The 22,133-nt window shown below is 50.1% G+C and overlaps 1 protein-coding gene across 38 annotated transcripts in view; it reads right to left on the bottom strand.

Moving 5' to 3' along the window:
* LRRFIP1 (LRR binding FLII interacting protein 1) overlaps nucleotides 1-22,133 on the bottom strand; it is a 160,185-nt gene that overhangs the window by 63,126 nt on the left and 74,926 nt on the right. For 22 of the 38 annotated variants that reach the window (XM_070368594.1, XM_070368556.1, XM_070368559.1 and 19 more), the window contains 2 exons: nucleotides 8,556-8,642; nucleotides 1,974-1,991 (listed from right to left, as the gene is read on the bottom strand). In XM_070368594.1, coding sequence (XP_070224695.1) covers nucleotides 1,974-1,991; nucleotides 8,556-8,642 — 105 coding nt within the window. The remainder of the gene's footprint in view (nucleotides 1-1,973; nucleotides 1,992-8,555; nucleotides 8,643-22,133) is intronic. The other 16 variants (XM_070368563.1, XM_070368568.1, XM_070368580.1 and 13 more) reach the window with 1 other exon arrangement.

The raw sequence follows: 22,133 nt of genomic DNA, 5'->3' as shown, positions 1-22,133 counted from the left end.
GCTTTGATTCAACACAAGAGAAACTGTGATGGAGACAGCCCACGGGCTGCCACCAAACCTTACTGCCTCCTCCCCCTGCGTCCCGGGTCATGTCTTTATGATAATAATGGACATCTGCTTTTCCGCTGAGGGCTCCCTGAGCTCCCTTTAGCTGTGTGTGCTGGGTGTGCGTGCTGTGCTGTCGCCTCAGTCATGTCCGACTGTAGCCCTCCAGGCTCCTCTGTCCATGGGATTCTCCAGCCAAGAACACTGGAGTGGGTTGCTGTGCCCTCCTCCGGGGGATCTTCCCGACCCAGGGCTCGAACCCAGGTCTCTTGCATCTCCTGCATTGGCAGGTGGGTTCTTTACCACTAAGGGCCAGCTGGGCCGCCTGTACTGTGTGACACGTGACCATTCTGACAAGATTCTAACGCGTATCCCTGGGAGTGAGGAGGAGATATTCTTGATCCAGCACCAGATGGGAATGAGTCAAGTAGAAACGACCAGAGAGGAGTCCCTGTCTAGGTTTTAGTTGACTGTGTCCTATTCCATCAGTTACCGTGACGGTTCCCAGCCTTGCCTTTTGCCTGTGAAATTCTGACCTGGATTCTCTATGTGTGGTTTCGAACTCTAGCCTCAGTATACAGTTCCAAGTGGACTCTGCAAAAACTAACAAAGTTCTAATAGATCTTGGCACCTTCTTAACTGGTTTCTTGACACTTTGGGGGATAATATTTATGCAGACTGAGAGGGGCAGGGGGGGGAGGCAATGTGGAACTGCAGCTGGTAAAGGAATCCAGAAACAATTTTTTTTTTTCAAAATTAACACTGCATTTAATATTCTTACAAAGTGCCAGGTGGCTCCCGGAGGGCTAGTGAAGGCTGAGGAGTCAAGTGCAGAAGGAAATGGAGATGTTACTCATTTTGTTTGTCTGGTGTACGCTTCTTAGAACTCTAAATCCTGGTGAATGGGCATTTTCATTGAATACCAAATGGAAATTTGGGAAATTGCTACTTGAGGCAATTCAGACTCTCCAGAGAAGGTTATGATTCTAAAGAAATCAGAAGTGGCTCCGGGTTGGGGTCTAACCAGACAGCAGCCCCAGGAGCCCGAGCCTCTGGAAATGTAAACACACTGATGTTCTGTGTTTAAAGGGCTTGCATGTTCTAACCCATGAGATTAGGTCACCTTGTTGATTTTCTTAGCTGCTCTCAAAGACAACTATAACTCTTCTTTATAAACTAAATATGTTTGTAAACGAGAAATTATTTCAATTCATTTATGGGAAAGACTCCCTGTAAACACTTTTCTATAAATTCTCAGGGAACCGTTCGCGCCTTCCTTCATTATTGCTGGATCAGGACTCACTGACTTGGTTGTTTTTATTTTCTGTAGCGGGACAGCTCAGCGCATTTATTTCTAAACCTCACTGCCTTTACAAAATACCCTTAGGAAACAGAGATGCATGGTAGCACTCTGAATATTAGGGATGGAAGGCAGGTTTGTTTTAAGCTACTGGGTTTTATTTTTATACCATCATTTTCTTTTTTTACTCAGTTTTAATTCAGTATGTAATAATCTCAACGTATAGTAACATGTACTGAAAATTTCAGCACTTACTATTAATAATAAAATTACATGCAAGGATACTCTTTCTTTTCAAATGTCTGATTCTAAACGGTTTTCCAGACTCTAAAGTGTGATTTATTTTGTCTTAATTTTTTTCTTAAACAATTTTCCAATTTCTTGAGAAAAGTGGAGATAGAAAAAGCATTCAGTACACAGACATGTGTGCTGACGGCTGCTTTTCGTGGGGGCTGATGTGAACACCTAAGCATTCGTGCTCAAACCAATTCACGAATATGACAGTAAAAGAAGCAGTAAGAACTTTAATGAGTTCTCAATCAAAGGCGTTATTTCTGAAAGGCGACCAGGTCCTTGGCAAGGGAAAAAGAGTACATGCAAATCAGAAAATAAATACGGAAGAGCCTACCTTTTGAACCTGATAGATCTTCAGAGAAGGGCAAAAGAAATCGGGAAAGAAACACAAAATCCAATTACAGAAGTAGAAAAATCAGAAAGAAAGGTTCTATAAGGACCTAGAAATATGAATAAAAGCCATATTGAAACAAAGCAAAAACCGGTAAAACGGGAATGAAAAAAACTCTCTTGTAGTCTCATCGAAATAATCAGTAATTTCATAACAGATCTTACATTCTATTTTAGTTACGTTGATGAAATACAGGCACGTCCACACAAGTCTATGAGAATCCTGTTATTAGTCTAATGCAAAAGTTTGTGTTAACTAATACCACTAATGGGAAAAAGAACTTCATCCTCAATATAAAATTTCTTTTCACATGACCAAAGTGTAGCAAAGAAGTACAGAAATTTAATTGGAAAGTCAGCTGGTCAGATTCACAAAGAGTTAGGAAACATTCTTTCATGTTCGGATTCATGCAGATACAAATCAGGAAAACTTCCACCAAACAGACTGATCGCGAGGATATAACTGAAACACATTTTGAAACGCTAATTATCATACTGGGACATACTAGCTTGCTCTAGAGGTTTCTCCTAATTTTGTAGTAATCCCTAGGTAAGACTGAGATGCCTATTCCATCACTCATTCACTCATTCATTCTTCATTCACCCAACAAAACTGCCGAGCATGGCCCAAGGCACTGCTACAGCTGTAAGTCTTCAGACCCCACGCTTCCAGTCCTACAGAGGTGAGCAGATGTCAATATACCCAGCACCTGTACTGCATTAGATGTTAGTCTCCAACAGAAATGCTGATCAGGTCAGTAACAACAAGAGACACGCCCTGATCATCAGATCACCTGATCATCACACCAGAATTTTTTTCCCATTAGTTTAGGCTCTCAGACAGAGTTGAAGTTTCACTCAGATTTCCCAAAGAACATCTGCATATTCTCCCTAATAAATCCATTAAGAAGGAGCTCATAGTTCTCTGAGATAGCCCCAAAGCACAGCCACGCAGTCGGTTCTCAGCATCCGCAGGGGTGAAGAGAACCTCTGAACCATTCAGCTGCAAGGCTGGGGCTGCCTGCACCACCAGGATGGATCACCAGCCTGCTCCCAGCCCCCGTGTCCGGGTCTGCTAGGCCTTGCTGACAGACCCAGCTCCTCCAGCACCAGAGGGGGGACACTCGGCTCACCTCTGCTCTGTGTGCACTCTCCATGCTGGCCTTGGAGGGGCCCAGGCACCAGCGTGGCTTCATCCACCACCCACCTCCAACACCTTCCAGTGGTGTCGTCAGCTTCCTGCTCTCATGAGCCTCCAGGGACCTCACTGCTCTCCAGGCATTCACAGGCTCCGTTCGCCTGCTGCCAAGCCCACCTCCGTGTCAAGGAAGGCCTTTGCCCTGCTCAGAAGCAGCGGTGTGGTGGCTCGCCACCACACGGAAGGAGGGATCGTGTTTCTCAATTTTTATATTGAAATACCAATGCTACAGGTTAAACACCGGTCTTCCAAAGCATATTCATTTCCACTTCATCAACAACTTAAAATGCCAGTGCTGACAGATTGTGTAACACAGATTGTGGGGCTGGATCTAATTATAGGCAGGCCCAGAGACGTGATATGCGAAGGGGAGACCCAGGAGTATGCCTGCATGCCATCCTCGCTACTAAAAGCACGGCCCCAAACCTGAAAGCCGTCTGCCTCCTCTCTCCAGATGGGCACACCTGTGCACACCCCGCAGCCCTGGACTTGGGTCACGCTAAGAATCAGCCAGACCAACAGCTACTGTTCGTGTCTCTCTAGCACACGGGCGGACACCACGGTCTGTTCTGCATTCCCATGACGTGCCCCGAATCAGCACCAAGGGAAAAAAACTGGTTTTTCAAGGTGTGCTTCCGCTTGTGAACCGCTGAGGATTACGTGGGTGTTTGCACTCCCGTGCTGCATGAGTGCCAGCGTGCGCCCTGCTGGTGTTAATCCCGAGGTCAACACACTGGTGAGGCCCTTTGTTGCCACCGGTGATGACACGCCTGCTTTGGAGGCAGAGGGTGAGGATTACAGGCTCTGCAGCTTTTTCGGTTCTAGGTTTGAATCTTGGCTCGGCCACCTTCTCGGCTTCTGTCTAATTAAGGCCTGCTTTCCTCATCTGTCAGTAAAACCCGGATAGACCCTGTTCCCAACGGTGAGGGCACCCAAGCCCAGCACCGCCACATTCCAGGGGGCTCCGGGAGGTCCCTGCCGACCCCCTGCCCCACCCCAGTCCGCTTTGACTATTAATACATATCCACGTGTTTTATCTTAAACCTTCCAAATCCCTTAGTTGAGGAACTAGACAGAAACGGTCCGTGGCAATGCTCTCCTGCCCCAAGGACACTGGATTTATGCGTGCAAAGCTGTCCTTGGTGTGAGTGAGCGCTCATAGGCTCACAGGTTGAATACAAACCTTGGGCCGAGCCAGGGCCCCCGTCCGCGCTCCAGCCTCCGCCATCCAGCTCTCTGCCCACAGCCTCCTTGCCCGCCCTGCCTTTCTCCACCAGCAGCTTCTTCACTCGGTGTCCACACTCGCTGTGCTGACAAGAGTTAGTTCCTCTGCTTCCTCCCTGACACATGCAAGGCCCCCCACTCAGGGTGTCTTTCTGCACCCAGATAATTCACAGTGTGGGGCGTGGTCGCCAGGCATGTGGTCTGACCCTGAGAAAGGCGTGCGTTCAGCAGAGAAGACACCGTCGCAGTCTCCTTGGCCTGTCCCTGAGCTCATGGCAGGGAGAAGGGTCCCACAGAGGAGACCCACACAGGGCTCATTTAAAAAGGTGACGTTTACCTAAGGTACCTTCCAGGCAGTGAAGGTGAGCTTTCCTCTGGGTCCTCACGCTCAGACACACCCACCCTGGAAACCCGTTCCCATGTCTGAAAGCGTCCCTGCGGGGACTGAATGCTAAGAACCCCCTGGTCAGTGCACCGCTTTCGTGCAAGACCTTCCCTGTGAGTCACAACAATGCCGTTTCACCGCGTGACCACGTATGTGTCTCTACTGTAAGAATACAGAGTTTCCGTACAAACTGCTACATAAAGAATGGATAAACAAGGCCCTACTGTGTACCACAGGGAGCTATAATCAGATCCTATGATAAATCACTATGGGGAAAAAAGACAAAAAAGAATATATAGGTAAAACAGAATCACCTTGCCATTCAGCAGAGGTTTAATACAATGTTATTAATCAACTATACCTCAATAAAATTAAAAAATTTTTTTGAAATTCTAATGGCATCTATTAACCAACGGCACTTGTGTGTCTGACCGAGGGAGGCAAACTGTGGCATTTTTAAATCAGATTTCCCAGGTTTTAATCAAATTTCTCTGCAAAGCCTGAGGTCCTTAGTAGTCACCAGACACCTGAGGGCAGGCCACGCCACACAGCAGCTGGGCCAGGTTGCTCAAGTCCTCGGGCTCCTCTGTCCTGGGAGCCCAGTGCTGGCGGGGGTGGGCTGGGGGAAGACTCCACAAGGTCACTCCCCTGCTGACACCCAATGCCCATTTAATGATACCGAGATCGAATGGCTCGGACGAAGTTTCCCATCTTTGGGTAGCAGCTGCAGTTCTGCAGCTCGAGGTATTGCAACTGCAGTGCAGGAGTTCAGCAAGAGATCACTTTGCAGAATTAACGTGGAACGGAAGGGGACTTCCCTTGACTCAAAAGAGAAAGGGGTGCTTTGCTTTTAAAGGAGGCACTTCACATAATTTCTTACTTAGCTTAATTCCTCTTAACCTTTATTTTCTAAAACAAGAACTTCTGCCAAAGAACTTTGTGAATAACATGCTGCTCATATGATTCAGCAGGGGCTAGCCAAAAAAGTTCGTTTGGGAGCGCCCAGGAAAACTGGGACGAACTTTCTGGACAGCCTAATATATATTTAATTCAGTTCTGCCCATAATTAAGGATAGAATATATTATAATCTGGAGGATAGATATGTACACACATACTATTTAACTCACTTTCACCTTGATTTGGTAGAAATTTTCCCTTTGTGTTCTTGGTGAGAGTAACTTTCTCTTACTTTGTGAGACAAATGGTAAAATGATTTCCACCACGGAAACCAAAGGGAGTCCTCCTTTCAGGTTCAAGGTCATCTTTCCCAAGTCCAGTGGTTCAGGTAGAGGGGACAGCCACAGGCCGCCAAAAACACTTACTACCAGCAGAGGAGGGTGCAGTGTGGATACTCAGTCAAAGGCGGAGAAACCAGGATGGGGCAACAAAACACTGTGGAAAATTCTTCTTACAGCCCTTTTAAGGCCTTAATATAAAAAGACTGGGGGCTGGAGGAGAAGCAGGGGAAGCAGACGAAGGAACGAGCCACCACTCCTGCTGGAGGCTGGGGAACGCAGCCCCCGCCCCAGGAACTGATGAAGCCGCGGCACTAACCCCTGAACGTCCCTGCCGTGGGTTCCCAAAGCACAGGGAAGGGGCTCCCGGTGTCCTGCACTCACGGTGTGCAAGGAGTTACTGCGTGAACAGCAACATTCTGAACAGACATCAGCACCAGGCAGTCCGGACAATCAATCCGTCACTTAAAATCTCTGACTCGGGGAACTGCCTGGGGGTCCGGTGGCTGGGACTCAGCACTCTCACTGGCGGGGCCTGAGTTCGTCCCTGGTTGGGGAACTGAAGTCTCATAAACTGCGGAGCGGCCGATAAATAATAAAGAATAAAATTAAATCTAAAACAAATAAATAAAATCCCTAACCTAAAAACCGAGGTGGCCTCCAATGCGTACGCTTTATGTCCGTCTAGTGCCGGCTCTTGGTGTCAGGGTGATTCCTAAAGCCCAGGTGACGTGTCTCAGACAGACGGGTGACAAAGGCCCACAGACAACGAGGTCTACGCCTCCTCTCCACCTCCCAGTGCAAGTACTCCTCCCTGAAGCGTCTCCTGAAAACGCCTCTTGGAATGCACTTTAACAACTACTCTGGGCCAGGTCCAGTCCCCAGAGTTGTTTACAGAAGAACATGAGTCAGGCTCCCACCCTCGCCCTTAACCAGCCTCATGGCAGGGGAGGGGCTGCAGGTAACCCCAGCATTAAGCAGTTTCAGCTCAACTGCAGAGTTCAAATAACTAACTTGAGAATTCAGGAGGCTCTATTTCCATTTTTTAAAACGGTAAATGTGATTCTAGGTGGGAGAGGCACTGAGAAAATGTCAGACCCATGCTTCTCCAAGTAAATCAAAAGAAAAGCCCCCAAATTAAAATACTAAATTAATTCTAGAGGCAAAATATCATAAAAGCTAGAACTTACTTACAATCGTATTTGTATTTCCAACAAGGAGGGAGGGCGTGGTTGATCTACCTTCAAATATTTGTTTAGTCTTTGTCTGCATGTAAACACAGGACAAGTGATGCCCAAGAAACGTGGCTGCTGCCCTACTGCGGGCTCACCTCCCAGCATCCCTGCTGGCCTGGGGGGTGGCCTTTCTCTCAAGGACATCACGCCCTCCTTGGCGGCTTTCAGCTTTCCACCACTGGGACCGAGGTATGACTCCCCTAACTAAGCCCCCGGGCTTGAGTTTCTAGTGACCTCCAACCTGCTTTCGCAGCCACACGCAAGAGGTTTCCTCCTCAAGTTCAGACCTGTCCACGCCCCTCCCCTGAGTTCACTCAGAGCGGCTGACCCTGCAGGCAGCGGGAAGGGGCGAGAGTGAGCGTGAGGGACTCACCCCCATGGGGAATGTGACGTTGGGAACCTGGCAGAAACTGCAGTTTCACAAGAGGCTGGAAATCCAGTTTTATCTGAAGCCTGACGAGTTTTAAAACACTGGTTCAACTTAGAAAATGTGACTACGTGAACCAGACCAGACTCTGTACGAAAATCCGCCGTGAGAAGGCATCTGGCCCCCTCTCCAACACAACGTTCAAATCTTCCCAACAGAGAGAGCCCTCCGGGGGGGCCTGGCGTAGCTGCTCCCGAGAACCCCAGAGGCCGAGGCCCACAGGAGAAGGCGGAGCCTCTGGAGAGGGACGCCTTCACCCACCACGTGAGCTTTAAGGTCAGGGGAAAGCCCACCCCTCAAGCTGCGAGTGAGAGAGCCCTCATGCCGCCCACGTGGCTTCTGGCTCCAGCTCGAGGTGGTGAAAGAAAGCAGCAAACAGCATTAACGGGTGTGTAAACACCACGCTGTCCACTTCCCAGGAGGGCCATTTCCCCCCCTGGCCATTTCATCCGGCGTTTATTCTGTTCCCTGTATCACTTAACGGGGTTTCAGGTCTCATGAAACCTATTACAAAGTGTAAAAACCGCAAGGGAAGTATTTTTAAACGGGACTGTTTGGGTAGCCTCAAAAAATAATAATCTGTTCTTTCACGTTTTAATTCAGAGGATGGGAACTGTGGCTCCACAGTTGGAAGCAGCATCTCCTGGTTCCTTTAGGCCGGGAGGCTGGTCCAGTGTGATCCACGCGGGCAAGCGCGCTGTGAGGATCAGACGGGTCGAGTGTCCAGGACGCCGCGCCTGGCCTGACCGGGACCAGAATCACAGGAGGGACAGGGCCTGGAAGGGACCCTCCTGGGGGCCCGCTGACCAGCCCAGCCTTACCTCCTTCTGCTGCCGCTCCAGCTCCTTCATCCTGATCTCTCGGGCCTCCGCGCGGGCCGCACGCTTCGCCGCCAACCTGGCCTCCGCCTGCAACAGACCGGAGACTGTGTTAGCAGACGGACCAGCGGCTCCTTTCCAGGCTCCAGTCAACCATGGTGCTCCGGTTTGGAGGTTACCAAACACACAGTAACACAGACCGTACGTGTTAAAGAGGGCCCAGGAATCACAATACTTTCAGTAGTCAGGATTGCTCACTCTGCTAAAGGCCAAGCGGGCGCTGTTCTGAGGGCTTCACACACATTAAGCTGTGGGCTCATCATAGCAGCCTTGTTGCAACGATCATGTTATCACACCCAGTTAACAAGTAAGAGACCTAGGGCACAGAGGGCAATGGGCCCAAGGTCACACAGCCCGTCAAGTGGCAGGACTGGGCGGTCTGCATTCCTCTGGAGGGATGACAGATTAATGCAGGAACAGAGCATCAGAGCTGGACAAGACCCTGGGGTCACCGGTTCAAGTGCTCCCTGTACAGAGCAGGGAGCAGAGACCTGGAGAGGCCACCAGACCCATCCAAGGTCACGGGGCTGGGACTCTGCCCCTGCTTCCCAGAACTCCAGTCTGGTCACCCCTCGCTGTTCCCTGCTGCCTCCAGGCTCAGCACTGGAGCCTGGGCAAGCCCCACCTTCTCTCAAAGCATCTCAGACCAGAGCTGAGTGGCTCCAGCTGTTTAGAAAGGTTACATTAAAACAAAACCCGACTCCATTTAACTACTAGTCAACTTGCAGCTGATTTCGCACGCAGTATTCTATTTAAAAGCTTTCTAAAATGCTTGACCAAGACTAACCAATGCCGTGGGACCTGGCGCTTGAACCCTGTTTCCTGTTCTACAAATCTCGAGCTTATGCACTGCTGCAGGTGATAAACCGGCCCAGTGAGCTAAATGGTGCAGAGGTGCCAGGATCCAGGTTTCCTGCTGTTAAAACAAATCCGTTTTCCTTTCCACTTAAATTTTTATGGGAATTCACTTGTAATGCTTCCAACAGTTCTGACCCAGCTTTCGCTGTTCCTTAGATCATCCTAAAATGAGGCCACTGAGACGGCCAGCATGCTTCTGGTGTGGTCACTGTGTCTGGCTAGCTGTGAGGCGGCCTGAGTCCTCTTGTCCAATTTTGAGGGCGGGGCACCCTGTACCCCAGACTCCCATCAGGATGGTGGGTCCTGATGTCTACGACGCCCCTCACTTTCACCCTATAATTATACTGCATGTGTGTGTGTGTTAGTCACTCAGTTCTGTCCGACTCTTTGCAACCCCATGGACTGCAGGCTGCCAGGCTCCTCTGTCCATGGGAGTCTCCAGGCAAGAATACTGGAGTGGACTGCCATTTCCTTCTCCAAATTATATTGCATAGCGCTACAAATTCGTCTTCTTTCTAAATTCTAATCTAAGTTGAAAACTGGCCTTAGTTGGCCTGCCGCAGTTTGGCTGGCTAATGTCTTTACAAGGAATTTATTCTATAACCTGCTTTGTTCATGTGGTTTCTTGATCAACCAACCTAAGCCCAAGTCCTTCAAATCAATGGTGTCAAGAATCAAGCTCCATCAGAACTTTGATACCTCGTTGCCATTTTCAGCTTTCTAAACCATGTTATACTGTGTGATGAGCCAAACTGGAGAGCTGGGGTGTCGTGCGGTGGGGGGAAGGATGGGGGGAGGTCCAACAGACTGGCCCGTGGCCACGCGGAGTCCCGACAGCCCCGTGGACGGGCCAGCAAGAGATCTGCACTCACGCTGAGCGCAGTGGCCTCAGAGCCCTGCCTGGGGAGCCGTGGGCTCCAGATCTGTTGGCTCAGGGTCCACGCCAGTGGGGAACCAGGCAGTCAGAGTCCATCAGCTTGGGAGGAGGGCGGTTGGGAAAAGGAGAAAGAAAGCCAAGGAGGAAGAGAAGGGGGATGAGGAGTGAGGATGTAAGAAAGAGCCCAGGGGCTGGAGAAGGAGGGGCTGCTGGCAGGGGACAGCGAGAGAGGTGAGCGGCGGGCAGGACTCCAGGTGGTCCCTGAGATGCCCGTCACCGGTGTACACACTGCACACACGCCTTGCCCCTGAGTGTGGGCAGAGCGCTGTCCAACGGGTGTCACCCTGGGGCTGGGTTACACCACGCTGCAGAGACAATTGCCCCGGTGAGCAAGGTCCCCTCAACTGCTGACCTGAGTTCTGGGTGGGCCTGACCTCACCAGGGGAGGCCTGGAAAGGTGGGTCTAGAGATCAGAGTCTCCTGCCCGTGAGGGGCCATGCGACAAGGAGTGTGGGGGCCTCTGAGAGCTGAGCGTGGCCCCAGCGGATGGGAATGCGGCACCCTGGTCCCACACCAGCAGGACGAGACCACCACCAACACCCACGGGAGCTGGGCTCAGGACCCTGTGCTCCAGAAAGGACTGAGCCCAGCCAACACCCTGACTGCAGCCTGTTTGATACCCTGAGCAGAGGACCTGGGAGGCTGCGGCCAGACTCCTGACCCTCGGAATCTGTGAGCTGATAAACGTGTGCTGTTCCAAGCTGCCATGTTTGTGGGCACTGGTTACACAGCAGTGGAGAACTGGCCCAAGTGGGTGAGGGCTGGATGACTCCTGCTCACACAGCGTGGGAGCCTTTGTGATCCAAGGGAGCCTGAGCCCTTGGTCGCCCAGCTCCTCCCTGGCCTGTCTGTCCTGCCCTGCTCGGGACAGGAGCAATGATCCTCAAAGGGACCTGTCTGAGCAGGTAGCCCCCACCTCCTGGGGTGACCTCCCCATCAGACTGGCAGGTCTCCCAAATCATGGCCCATCATCAGACCCCGGCTACTCTGGCGGGTCACCCTCCCCCCAGGAAAGGGCCCGCCCCCTCTCTGGTCCTTACGTCCATCCAGCCTGTCTGTCCCGTCCATGATCTGAGGGACCTGGGCCTGTGTTGCTAAAGGGACCACATGGATGAACCAAGTCCTAGGACAAACTCCCTGCTAGGATACAAGCTAATCAACCTTGCGGACACATCAACACGGCCACGCTTCACCTTAGATCAGAAGGCGGGAGGGAAGGAGAGGATTCAGCACAGTTTCAAATGCTTGCAGTCACCACCATACGAAGTCCCTTCATCTCATGGATTCTGACATGACTCATACGTGGAGAACAGGCTCTCACGACACAGGAAGTAGAAACAACCATGCTTGCCTCTGGGACTCTGGCTAGAAGCTGACAGATACACAAGCCAACGTTTCAAGTGGCACAGAATCTACGCACAGCTAACTTCACCAGCACAAAACTAGTACCAGCAGAACAACCCCGGCACGGCCTGAGATGCCGGAAAGAAAACCACTCAGATCCCCGATAACACAGTGCATCCTGAAACACTCATGTTGCCAAGAACACAAAACGGACACAGAGCATCCCGAATACCCATCCTTCAAGACAGCAGCAGAGGAAATCTTCGGTAAGATCAAGTTGTCCAGGGAACTAAAAAGTACCAAATAGCGATGGTCCACCCTGGTGACCTGCAGGCATGAGGTCACTCACCCAGCATTTCCAGGGGGGGCCCAGCCCTGCCCTCTAGCTGGCGACCATTGGGTAGCAGTTCTGAGGGTTGATGTGCCCCCAGCCAGAGCCTCCATGGTGCAGGACAAATCCACTTCAGACTGACACTTTGTAAAATACCAACTCACATGCCGGGGGTCACAGCCACGTTGGACTGTTTAAGTTTCCTAATGCACTTTCACTTTCTGCCCCATGCCTGTAGGGGACGGGCTGCAGGACCCTCGCCACCACCAGCCCAGGTCATGCAGCACTGCTGAGCCAGCCAGGGAAGGCTGGGGCCCAGTCTCACAGGTGCACACAAAGCAATGGGGGGCTGTGGACAAGTGAGTGCTACATTGGGTGAGAAAAAAAAACGTGCTGGGCTGCTCTGGAGGAGAACACAACCCACTCGGGGATCAGGAGCCCTGAGCCCACCCTGAGGAGCAAAGAGAAAGCTGGGGCGAGGGGGCCGGTGGCGAGGTGCCAGGATAGGGCCCGGGCGGGGCGGGGGGTGGTCCCCAAGGTCTCAGGCATCCCCCACAGCTGCAGCCCTGGTGTCTGGAACCTTATCTCAGGAAGGAATGCGGAAGCACTGACAGGTTTGAAGGAGGAGGAACACAGTGGGGTCTGACTTCTGCTTTAGAAACACCGCTCTGGATGAGGGTGGGGAGCGGGAGCGGGGGTGGGAGGAGGGGCTTGAGATCCAGGAGGCGAGGAGGGGACGCTTCCGGTCAGGGAGCCTGTGAGCATGAACCACGTGCCAAGGATGATGCTGAGCAGAGATGGGAGAGGATTCCGGAAGGAGGTCAGGAGCCCGAGGCCCCAAGGAGGCCCCTGAGGCCCTGGGAAGCCGAGAGCCATGGATGAGAGCCCAGACCCAGGCCCACGCAGCAGGCCCACCCAGACTCACACGGTCTGCTGACGCCCCTGGCCTTGAAGATGGCTTATTTCTCCACCTTGACCCTCTGCCCACCCAGCTCCCAGCCTCACAGGAGATGATGACCAAGGGGAAGGATGGAGAGGGGTTGACAGACCCACAGAATTCAGAGCACAAGCTACGACCTTCGCAGGGCCTTGGAACCAAGCGCACGCACACACTGCGATAATGCAAACGGACGGCCCACGAGGACCCACCGTGCGCACGAGGAGCTCTGCTCAGTGTGGAGGCAGCCTGGACGGGAGGGGAGTGTGGAGGGGAAGGGACACGTGTACCTGCGCGGCCGCGTCCCGGCCTGTCCACCTGGGACTACCAGAACATTGCTCGTCGGCTATGACGTGAGGTCGCTCAGTCGTGTCTGGCTCTTTGAGACCCCACGGACCGTAGCCTATGAGGCTCCTCCATCCATGGGATTTTCCAAGCAAGCATACTGGAATGGGTTGCTATTTCCCTCTCCAGGGGATCTTCCTGACTCAGCGATCGAACCCAGGTCTCCCACGTTGCGGGCAAACGCTTTACCGTCTGGGCCACTAGGGAAGCCATCAGCTATATTCCAATACAAAATAAAAATTTAAACACACACACACATAGAAAAGCACGAGTCTGCACAGGCTTCCTCTCCCACCTGCCTCCCCAGCTGCCAGTGGTAGTCCTTTCGTACTCACTGGAGGTCAAGGTCCGCGGGTCTCCCCCTGGTCACTGAGCCCCAGGCCTGCCGGCTGTAATGCCAGGGCACCGCAGGGCTGAGGTCCACCTCCCCCGCTCCCTCCAGAGCTTGGCCGTCGGGCCCTACCAGTCCTGCGGCTCCTCCGTCAGTCCACTATCCCTGGAAGGGGCTCCGGACCCCAGACCCTCCTTCCTTTGCCCAAGATCATCTCTGTCGAGATACAAAGGAGACATTCAGGGCCTCACGCAAGCTGACAGCTGCGGGGGCTGGTGGTGGGATGGGGGAAGGGTCTTGCTCCCCAGCAACAGCAGCAGCAGGAGCAGCCCCCGCCCCCCGGGGCTTGTTAAAGATGCAGAATGCCCAGCTCCACCCAAGACCGCTGAGTCAGAGCCTCGGGCCACGCCCGTCTGGGCTGCAACATGCCCCGGGTGCTGGCTGCTCCTCCAGGGCGACGACCTCTGCTTTCTGTTATTCCATCTCCGCTTGGGTATGTTTGACGTTTTTCATAACAAAGAGCAAACATTTTTGAAGGAAGGAAGGAAAGGGTGGGGGAAGGGAGCAGAGGCTGAGAGGGAGAGAGAGAAGGAAGGAAGGAAGTGAAGGAGCCTTGAAACCAAAACCAAGCTCCCTGCTGTGAGAAGGTGGCCTTGGTTCTGCCACTAAACACCCCTGCAGTGTTGCCCCCACCCCCCAGCTGGGCCCCCCTCCCTGTCCCGCCGAGACTCCAGGACCAAGGAGGTGGGGGGGGGAGCTGACCCGGCCAGGCTTCCTCTGATGAGATCCAGGCTCCCCGGCTTTCTCAGGACAGTCCAGGGCTGGAGGGGAACGAGAGCCAGAGGCCCAGCCCCTCCCAGGAGACACAGCTCCCCCATCCCCAGGTCCCACTTGACCTGGAACCCCACAAACAGAGCCTTACAGATGCTGGGCTTTAAAGCAAGGCAGCCTTTGACAATGGAGATGGTTGGGGTGAGAAAGTTTCTTTTATCACCCCAGTGGCCTCAAAATAATCCTCAAAAGCTGAACCCCTGATTCCAAAGTTCCACTTTCAACATTTTATTGGCGATAAACAAGATAACACTCTGACCCTGAGGTGACCGGTATGGTCTGAGAGACGCTAAAAAATACACAGAGCAGCACAAGTCTGAGTTCCGGGGACTTCTGAACAAAGGGTTAATTAAAAACAGACGGGCCCACCCAGTCAGAGCCTGGGGTGCCAGCCCTGCAGTGCCACCCATGGTCTGGGACAGAGGTTCGGCCAGCAGCCCAGCCACAAGGGCACACGGGCTGGCTGGAGAGACAGACAGCCAAAGTATTGCTGATACGGTCAGATTAAAGGGACAAAGTAGGTGATTAAGCAGTTAATTTCACTAGGGGACTGTAAGTAGAAAAACTATGGGAGACCCTTGTAAGTTAATGATTACTCAGAAAAGCAGGTTTGCTTAACTGCAAAACCAAGCAGGCTTGCCTAACAACAAAATCACCCAGCAGAAGCCTGAGACATGTGCCCAAACAATGAAACAATGTTGGCATGAGACCCACATCCTGCCCAGTGAGCTCAGCAAGCTGATGATCCCTAGGGTATGCTCAGGCTTCACAGGTGGTAAAGAACACGCCTGCCAGTGCAGGAGAAGCAAGAGATGTGGTTTCAACCCCTGGGTTGGGAAGATCCCCTGGAGAAGGGATAGGCTACCCACTCCAGTATTCTTGGGCTTCCCTGGTGGCTCAGATGGTATAGAATCTGCCTGCAATGTGGGAAACCTGGGTTTGATCCCTGGTTGGGAAGATCCCCTGGAGGAGGGCATGGCAACACACTCCAGTATTTTTGCCTGGAGAAGCCCATGGACTGAGGAGCCTGGAGGGCTACAGTCCATAGGGTCCCACAGTCGGACACGACTGAAGTGACTTAGCACACATGCACGCAGGACATGCTCTCTGCACACACATTAAAAAACAATAATTTGTGAACCTGGTTTGACCAAGTAGGACCAGAAAACTCCTCTGCTCAACCTGGAGGAGAAGCTGATAAGGGAGGCGCGACATCTGCTCAAAAAAGACAAAGATGGTCTCCTTTTCCCACTTTTTGTTTGATTATAAAACTGTAGCCCAGTAAGTTTTCATTAAGTCATGTGGTACCACCTTGCCTGCCCGCTCGTAAGCCTCACAAGCATCCTATTCTAATAAATCACTTCTTTTTTTTTTTAATTGAAGGTTAGTAACTTTACAGTATTGCATTGGTTTCTACCAAATAACAAATCACTTCTTACCTATAACTTTTTCTCTCACTGAATTCTTTCTGCACTGAAACAGAAAGGTCTATGGTACCTGAGCTCTTTGGAGCCCCAGAAATGACACCCAGTGGTTTCAGTGCTTCTCTGTCTGAAATGCCCTTGACGCAGGCGCAGACCCAGACAGGGCCAGAGAAAGGCTGGCGAGCTATGTGAAGATGTCACCAGCAAAAGCAGGAGTTACTTTCGTGACGGGTCTCTATGCCAAGGGCTCGATGGGCTCTGGTTCTAGATCAGACCACAGAGCAAAAGTGGGTTCTACCAGGATGAAACACCGGAGTCAGTGGATAAACAGTCAGACGCACCCCTGTTCTATCAGGGACCCCGACAGGCCCCCTGCTCGGAGCACCAGGAATCCCAGCTGTAATAAAACTGCTCCAAGGACCTCAGCTGCTCCTCTCTTCAGGGAACTCAGGGATAGCCCAGCCTGGCCTGGGGACTGAGCAAAACTAAAGCAGAAGTGATTCACCAGGGCAGGAGGAGAAAGTGGCGAGGTGTGCCCTGCCTCTTAGCCCGGCCCCGGCACAGCTTCCTTCCTCCCCCCACCTCCTGTCTGTGGTGGGGGTTTCGTAAGCAGGAAGGGGAGACTCTGCCCAAGGGTGGAGTGACCACACACCACCCCAGTACCCTGCACCCCAATTTCAGTGGCGTCTGGGGGGCTCTAAGAGCTCTAATACTCTTTGTATCCTTTTGTGGCTGCTACCAATTCAACCCCACATCTTTAAAAAACAGAAATGTGGTAAACGCCGGTGGAACCCAAGTCCTGCCTGCTTGGAGAGGACAGAGGTGCCTGGAGGCAGACTCAATATTTTTCTGAAAAGCCCCACATGAAGTCCAGAGTCCTGACTCTGCACACTTTCTTCCGAGCTCCAAAGCTTTGCTGGGATTCAAGCAAAGTGTGGAATTCTATATCCCCACATCCCTTATCCCATGTCACAGAAAAAGCTCCTCCTCTGTTCTTAGATTCTCCTGGGGCTCCAGAATTCTACATGGAAAGGGGCAGGGATTTATGAGCCATAACTCTGGTGTGACTCTTGGGAAATGAGCTTGGCAGCTTTGTCATGTCCTCCCTCTCCGCAGAGAAGCCCCGGGGCCTGGAAAGGGGTGTCGCTGCTGGAAGCAGCTCCCACCCCGCCCCGCAGAGCCCAGGAGACTTATGCTCTTGGCTGACATGTGGATCAGTGACCCCAAAGCTCTGTGATGGGAGAGTTTTCTTCCAGCCACGGGACATGTTACCACGGTATTTATCACCTCTTGGGAAAAGTTAAAGGACTAAAGCGCACGCACACTTTAATGTAAGAGGAGTACCAAGGGGTTGAAGCCTGAAGTGGGATAAAGAACCGGTTTTGTTTAGAAAGAAGCAGGGGCCCTCCCTCCATCCACATGTGACTGGTCCCTGGAATGAGGAAAGAACAGATGACCAAGTTCGCAGACTCACCGGAGCACACACAGGGCCCCAGGCTGAAGGGACTTACAACGCTGCACTCTGTGCAGGGACACCGTGAGGCTCTAACACAGAAGCCCTTCCCTGACCTGCCTTTAAAAAAAAAAATTTTTGTAGAATTGATTGTGTCAGTTTCCGGCATACAGCAAAGTGATTCAGCTATTTTTCACACTCTATGCTATTATATTAACAGGTTACTACAAGATATTGAATACAATTCCCTGTGCTGTGGAGTATGGCCTTGGTGTGTGTCTATCTTATACACGGTACTTTGGATCTGTTAGTCCCTAGCTCCTCATTTGCCCTGCCTCCCTGCCTTTCCCTTTGGTAACAGAAGTTCATCTTGAGGTCTGTGAGTCCGTTTCTGTTTTGCGTACAAATTCTTTTGTATTCTTTAGATTCCACACATAAGTGGATATGTCTAGGAGTGGGATTGCTGGCTCACATGGCAACTCTATTTTCAGCTTTTAAAGGCACCTCCACATGGCTTTCCACAGTGGCTGCATCAATTTACCTTCCTACCAACAGTGTAGGAGGGTTTCCTTTTCTCCACACCCTATTCAGCATTTATTATTTGTAGACATTTTAATGATGGCCATTCTGACTGGTGGGAGGTGATACCCGACTGGGCTTTTAATTTGCATTTCTCCAATAATTAGTAATGCTGAACATCTTTCCATCTGCCTGCTGGCCATCTGTATGTCTCCTTTGGAGAATGTCTATTTAGGTCTTGTCTATGTTTTGATTGGGTTGTTTGTTTTATTGAGATTGAGTTGTATGTAGAAGCTGTGTGTACATTTTGGATATTAACTGTTTGCTGGTCAGATCCTTTGCAAATATTTTCTCCCAGTCTTTTCCTTTTGTTTATGGTCTTGTTTGCTATACAAAAGTTTTTGAATTTAATTAGGTCCCATTTTATTTTTGCTTTTATTTCTTTTGCTTTGGGAGACTGATCTAAGGAAATATTGCTGTAACTTGTGTCAGAGAATGTTCTGCCTATGTTCTCTTCTAGGGGTTTTATGGCGTCATGTCTTTTACTTAGGTCTTTAGACTATTTTGAGTTTATGCTTTATATGGTGTGAGGGAGTGTGCTAATTTCACTAATTTACATGCAGTGGTCCAGTTTCACAACACCACCTGTAGACACCGCTTTGCTGTTTTACATTCTCGCCTCCTTTGCTGAAGTTGGACCAGAGGTTTGTGGGTTTATTTCTGGGCTCTCCGTTCTGGTGATCTACGTCGTTGTTCAGCTGCTAAGACGCGCCCGACTCCGTGCAATCCCATGGACTGCAGGTCTTCACTGTCTCCCGGAGCTTGCTCAAACTCATGTCCATCGAGTCGGTGATGCCATCCAACCATCTCATCCTCTGCCGTCCCCTTCTCCTTTTGCCTTCAATCTTTCCCAGCATCAGGGTCTTTTCCAGTGGGTCAGCTCTTCGCACCAGGTGGCCAAAGTACTAGAGCTTCAGCTTCAGCATCAGTCCTTCCAATGAATATTCAGGACTGATCTCCTTGCCATCCAAGGGACTCTCAAGAGTCTTCTCCAACACCACAGTTGGAAAGCATCAATTTTTCAGCACTCAGCCTTCTTTATGGTTCAACTCTCACATCCCTACGTGACTACTGGAAAAACCATAGCTTTGACTATATGGACCTTTGTCAGCAAAAGCATGGGATATCTTTCCATTTCTTTGAATTATCTTCAATTTCCTTCAGTTCAGTCAGTTCAGTTGCTCACTTGTGTCTGACACTTAGTGATCCCGTGGATTTCCTCAATTTCCTTAATCAACATTTAATAATTTTTAGCATACAGCTCTTTTACCACCATGGTTAAGTTTAGTCCTAGGTTTTTTGTTTTTTTTTTTTTGATGTGATTTTAAACAGGGTTTTTTTTTAAAGGTTATTTTCCTGATATTTTCTTATTAAAGAAATGCAACAGGTTCAGGTTTCTAACCCTGTATCCTGCTGTCTTGCTGAATTCATGCATTAGTGCTAATAGGCTTTACATGGCGACTTTAGGGTTCTCTGTATAGGGCATCATCTTATGTACAAACAGTAGCAGCTTGCCTCTTCTCTTCCAGTTTAGATGCCTTGTATTTCTTATTCATCTACTTTTAGTTTGGTTGTGCTGGGTCCTCGCTGGCCTGTGCGTTCTTTGTGCTCTCTAGTTGCGGCGCACAGGCTCCAGAGTGCACGGGCTCTCCAGTTGTGACGCATGGGCTTAGCTGCTGAGTGGTATGTGGGACCTTTGTTCCCCGATCAGGGATCAAATCCATGTCCTGTGCATTGGAAGGCAGATTCTTAACCATTGAACCACCAGGTAAGTTCTGTATTTTTTTTCTCGTCTGATTGCTATGACCTAGAACTTCCAATATTATGCTGAATAGAAGTAATGAGAGGGGCAACTGTGTCTTATTCCTGAATTTAGCAGGAAGGCTTTCAGCTTTTTACCACTGAGTATTATGTTGAATGTGGGTTTATCATAAATGGCTTTTATTACATTGAGATATGTTCCCTCTATAACCATTCTGGTGAGAGTTTTTACCATAAACAAAGGCTGAATTTTGTCAAATGCTTTTTCCACGTCTACTGAAGTGATCACGTGGTCTCCATCTTTCCTTTTGTTGATGCAGTATTTCACGTTGATCGATTTGCTGATGTGGAACCGTCCTTGTGACCCTGGAATGAATCCCGCGGGACTGTGTGCATGACCCTTTCTATGCAGTGTTGTATGTGCTTTGCTAATATTTTGCATCTACATTCACAGCAACACTGGCCTGTACCTTTCGTTTTTTTGTAGTGTCTGTGTCTGGTTTTGGCATCGGGGTGTTGGTGGCTTCACAGGATGAGTCTGGGAGTGTGCCCCCTTCTTCAGTTTTTGGAATGGTTTAAGAAGGATACATATAAGTTCTTCCTTGTATGTTTGGTAGAATTCCCGAGTGAAGTTGTCTAGTCCCAGACTTCTGTGTGCAGGGAGGTTCTTTTTTTTTTTCCTCCCTAAATTTCAGATTCTATTTAACTTCTAGTGATCAGTCTGTTCAAATTAGTTGTTTCATCCTGACTGAGTTTTGGCAGGCTGTGTTTCTAGAAACATGCCCATTTCTCCTAGGTTGTCCAATTTATTGGCACACGGCCATCCATAGTATTTATAACCATGATTCTTTGTATTTCTGGGGTCTCAGTTGTTATTTCTACTCTTTCATTTCTTCTTCGATTTAGGTCCTCTCCCTTTTCTTCCTTGGGGAGCCTGCCTAGAGGTTTGCTGATTTTCCTCATCCTTTCAAAACACTAGGTCTTGGTTTCATTGATCTTTTCTGATTTTTTAATCTCTATTTTATTTATGTACACTCTGATCTTTATTATTTTGCTGAGTTGACTTGGCTACAGGAACTGACAATAGCCACCAACTTTTGTTTTCTACATAGACCCCCAACTCCTCATATGCAGTAGATTCTAAAAATAGCGTGCTAGTCAAAGTAACCAAGTAGATGGGGCCATGTGTTCTCCCGCACAGGCAGGAACAGGAGAGGGAACATCCGGCTGGCAGCCCAGAATCAGTGGGCACCCGGGTCCCTGTATGTGTGTCCACTGCCCTCCCTGCACCCCTCAGCTGCCACGGGGATTGGACTCCAGTCTCAAAATTTCATCTTTCCAACCCCCTCAATCATGGTAAGTCCCTCCACGAAGGGGCCTGCCTTTCCAGCCACAACTGTATGATCGCCAGGGAGGAGAAGGCACTTTGGGATGACGCTGTCAGGGAGCATGTGCCAGCTCTCAGAGGGCATTTAGGAAATGCTGGGGGGAGGAGGCAGGTGTTGGGAAGTCACAGTGATTGGAGCAGAGACTGATGGCATTTGGGGGCAGGGCATGGCATGCCAACCATCCTGTCCTCGGGCAGGCCTGTACAATGAGGAATTTTCCCACCAGATCTAAAAACCACATTCATAACTTTCAGACCTACAAACTGATCTCGACTCACATGTAAATTCAAAATGTTATGGGTAGTTTCAACATACATCGAATATTCCAGGAATGCAATCTGCATGGAAATCAGGAAAGATTATACACGGCTTTGTTCAGAACCTTCCCAAGAGTTATTCACAATATTCACATTCTGTTCCTGCACTTTACTTTCATTTGATTTCTTTTTAATGTTATGGTGCAAACATTATATTGACTTGAAATTATGTGTGAAGGTAGCTTCTACCACCTAGGAATTTCATTTCTGGTTTAGTAACAAGGATATTAAAAACTTGTTATAAAAAGGGACATTGGGTCTGACATGACTGGGAACCACTTTTTTAAAACTCTGGGGTGCAATGGGGACGCTGAACCCCTCTATTGCATGTCCACGCTTGTTGAAACAGCCTGACCACAGGTTCAGGGCACAGGTCTGGGGGCCAGTGCTGAAGCCGCAAAATAAACAAGTTATCAACTTCACTTGATGATATGGAGGACATACAGTTAAGGACTAATCAGGCTAAAGTTTAATTGGTTATTTAAAACACTATGTTTCCATCAAAACCAAATCAGATGAGTTATGGACTATAAAATGATCAAGGAATTTTATAATAAAACAGCAGCCTTCAAAGAAGCCTTGACCTCACAAGGCCACCCGTGTCTGTGCCCAGAGGTCGAGTTCTGGCGCCGCATCCTCTGGTCTCGGGGGACCAGGCATAGAAACCACCTCTCCTGGTGGTGGT

This window comes from Bos mutus, chromosome 3 (assembly GCF_027580195.1).
Source record: "Bos mutus isolate GX-2022 chromosome 3, NWIPB_WYAK_1.1, whole genome shotgun sequence".
NCBI classification, from domain to species: Eukaryota; Metazoa; Chordata; class Mammalia; order Artiodactyla; family Bovidae; genus Bos; species Bos mutus.
The sequence above is the reverse complement of the archived record's forward strand: the minus strand, read 5'-3'. Positions and strand labels throughout refer to the sequence as shown.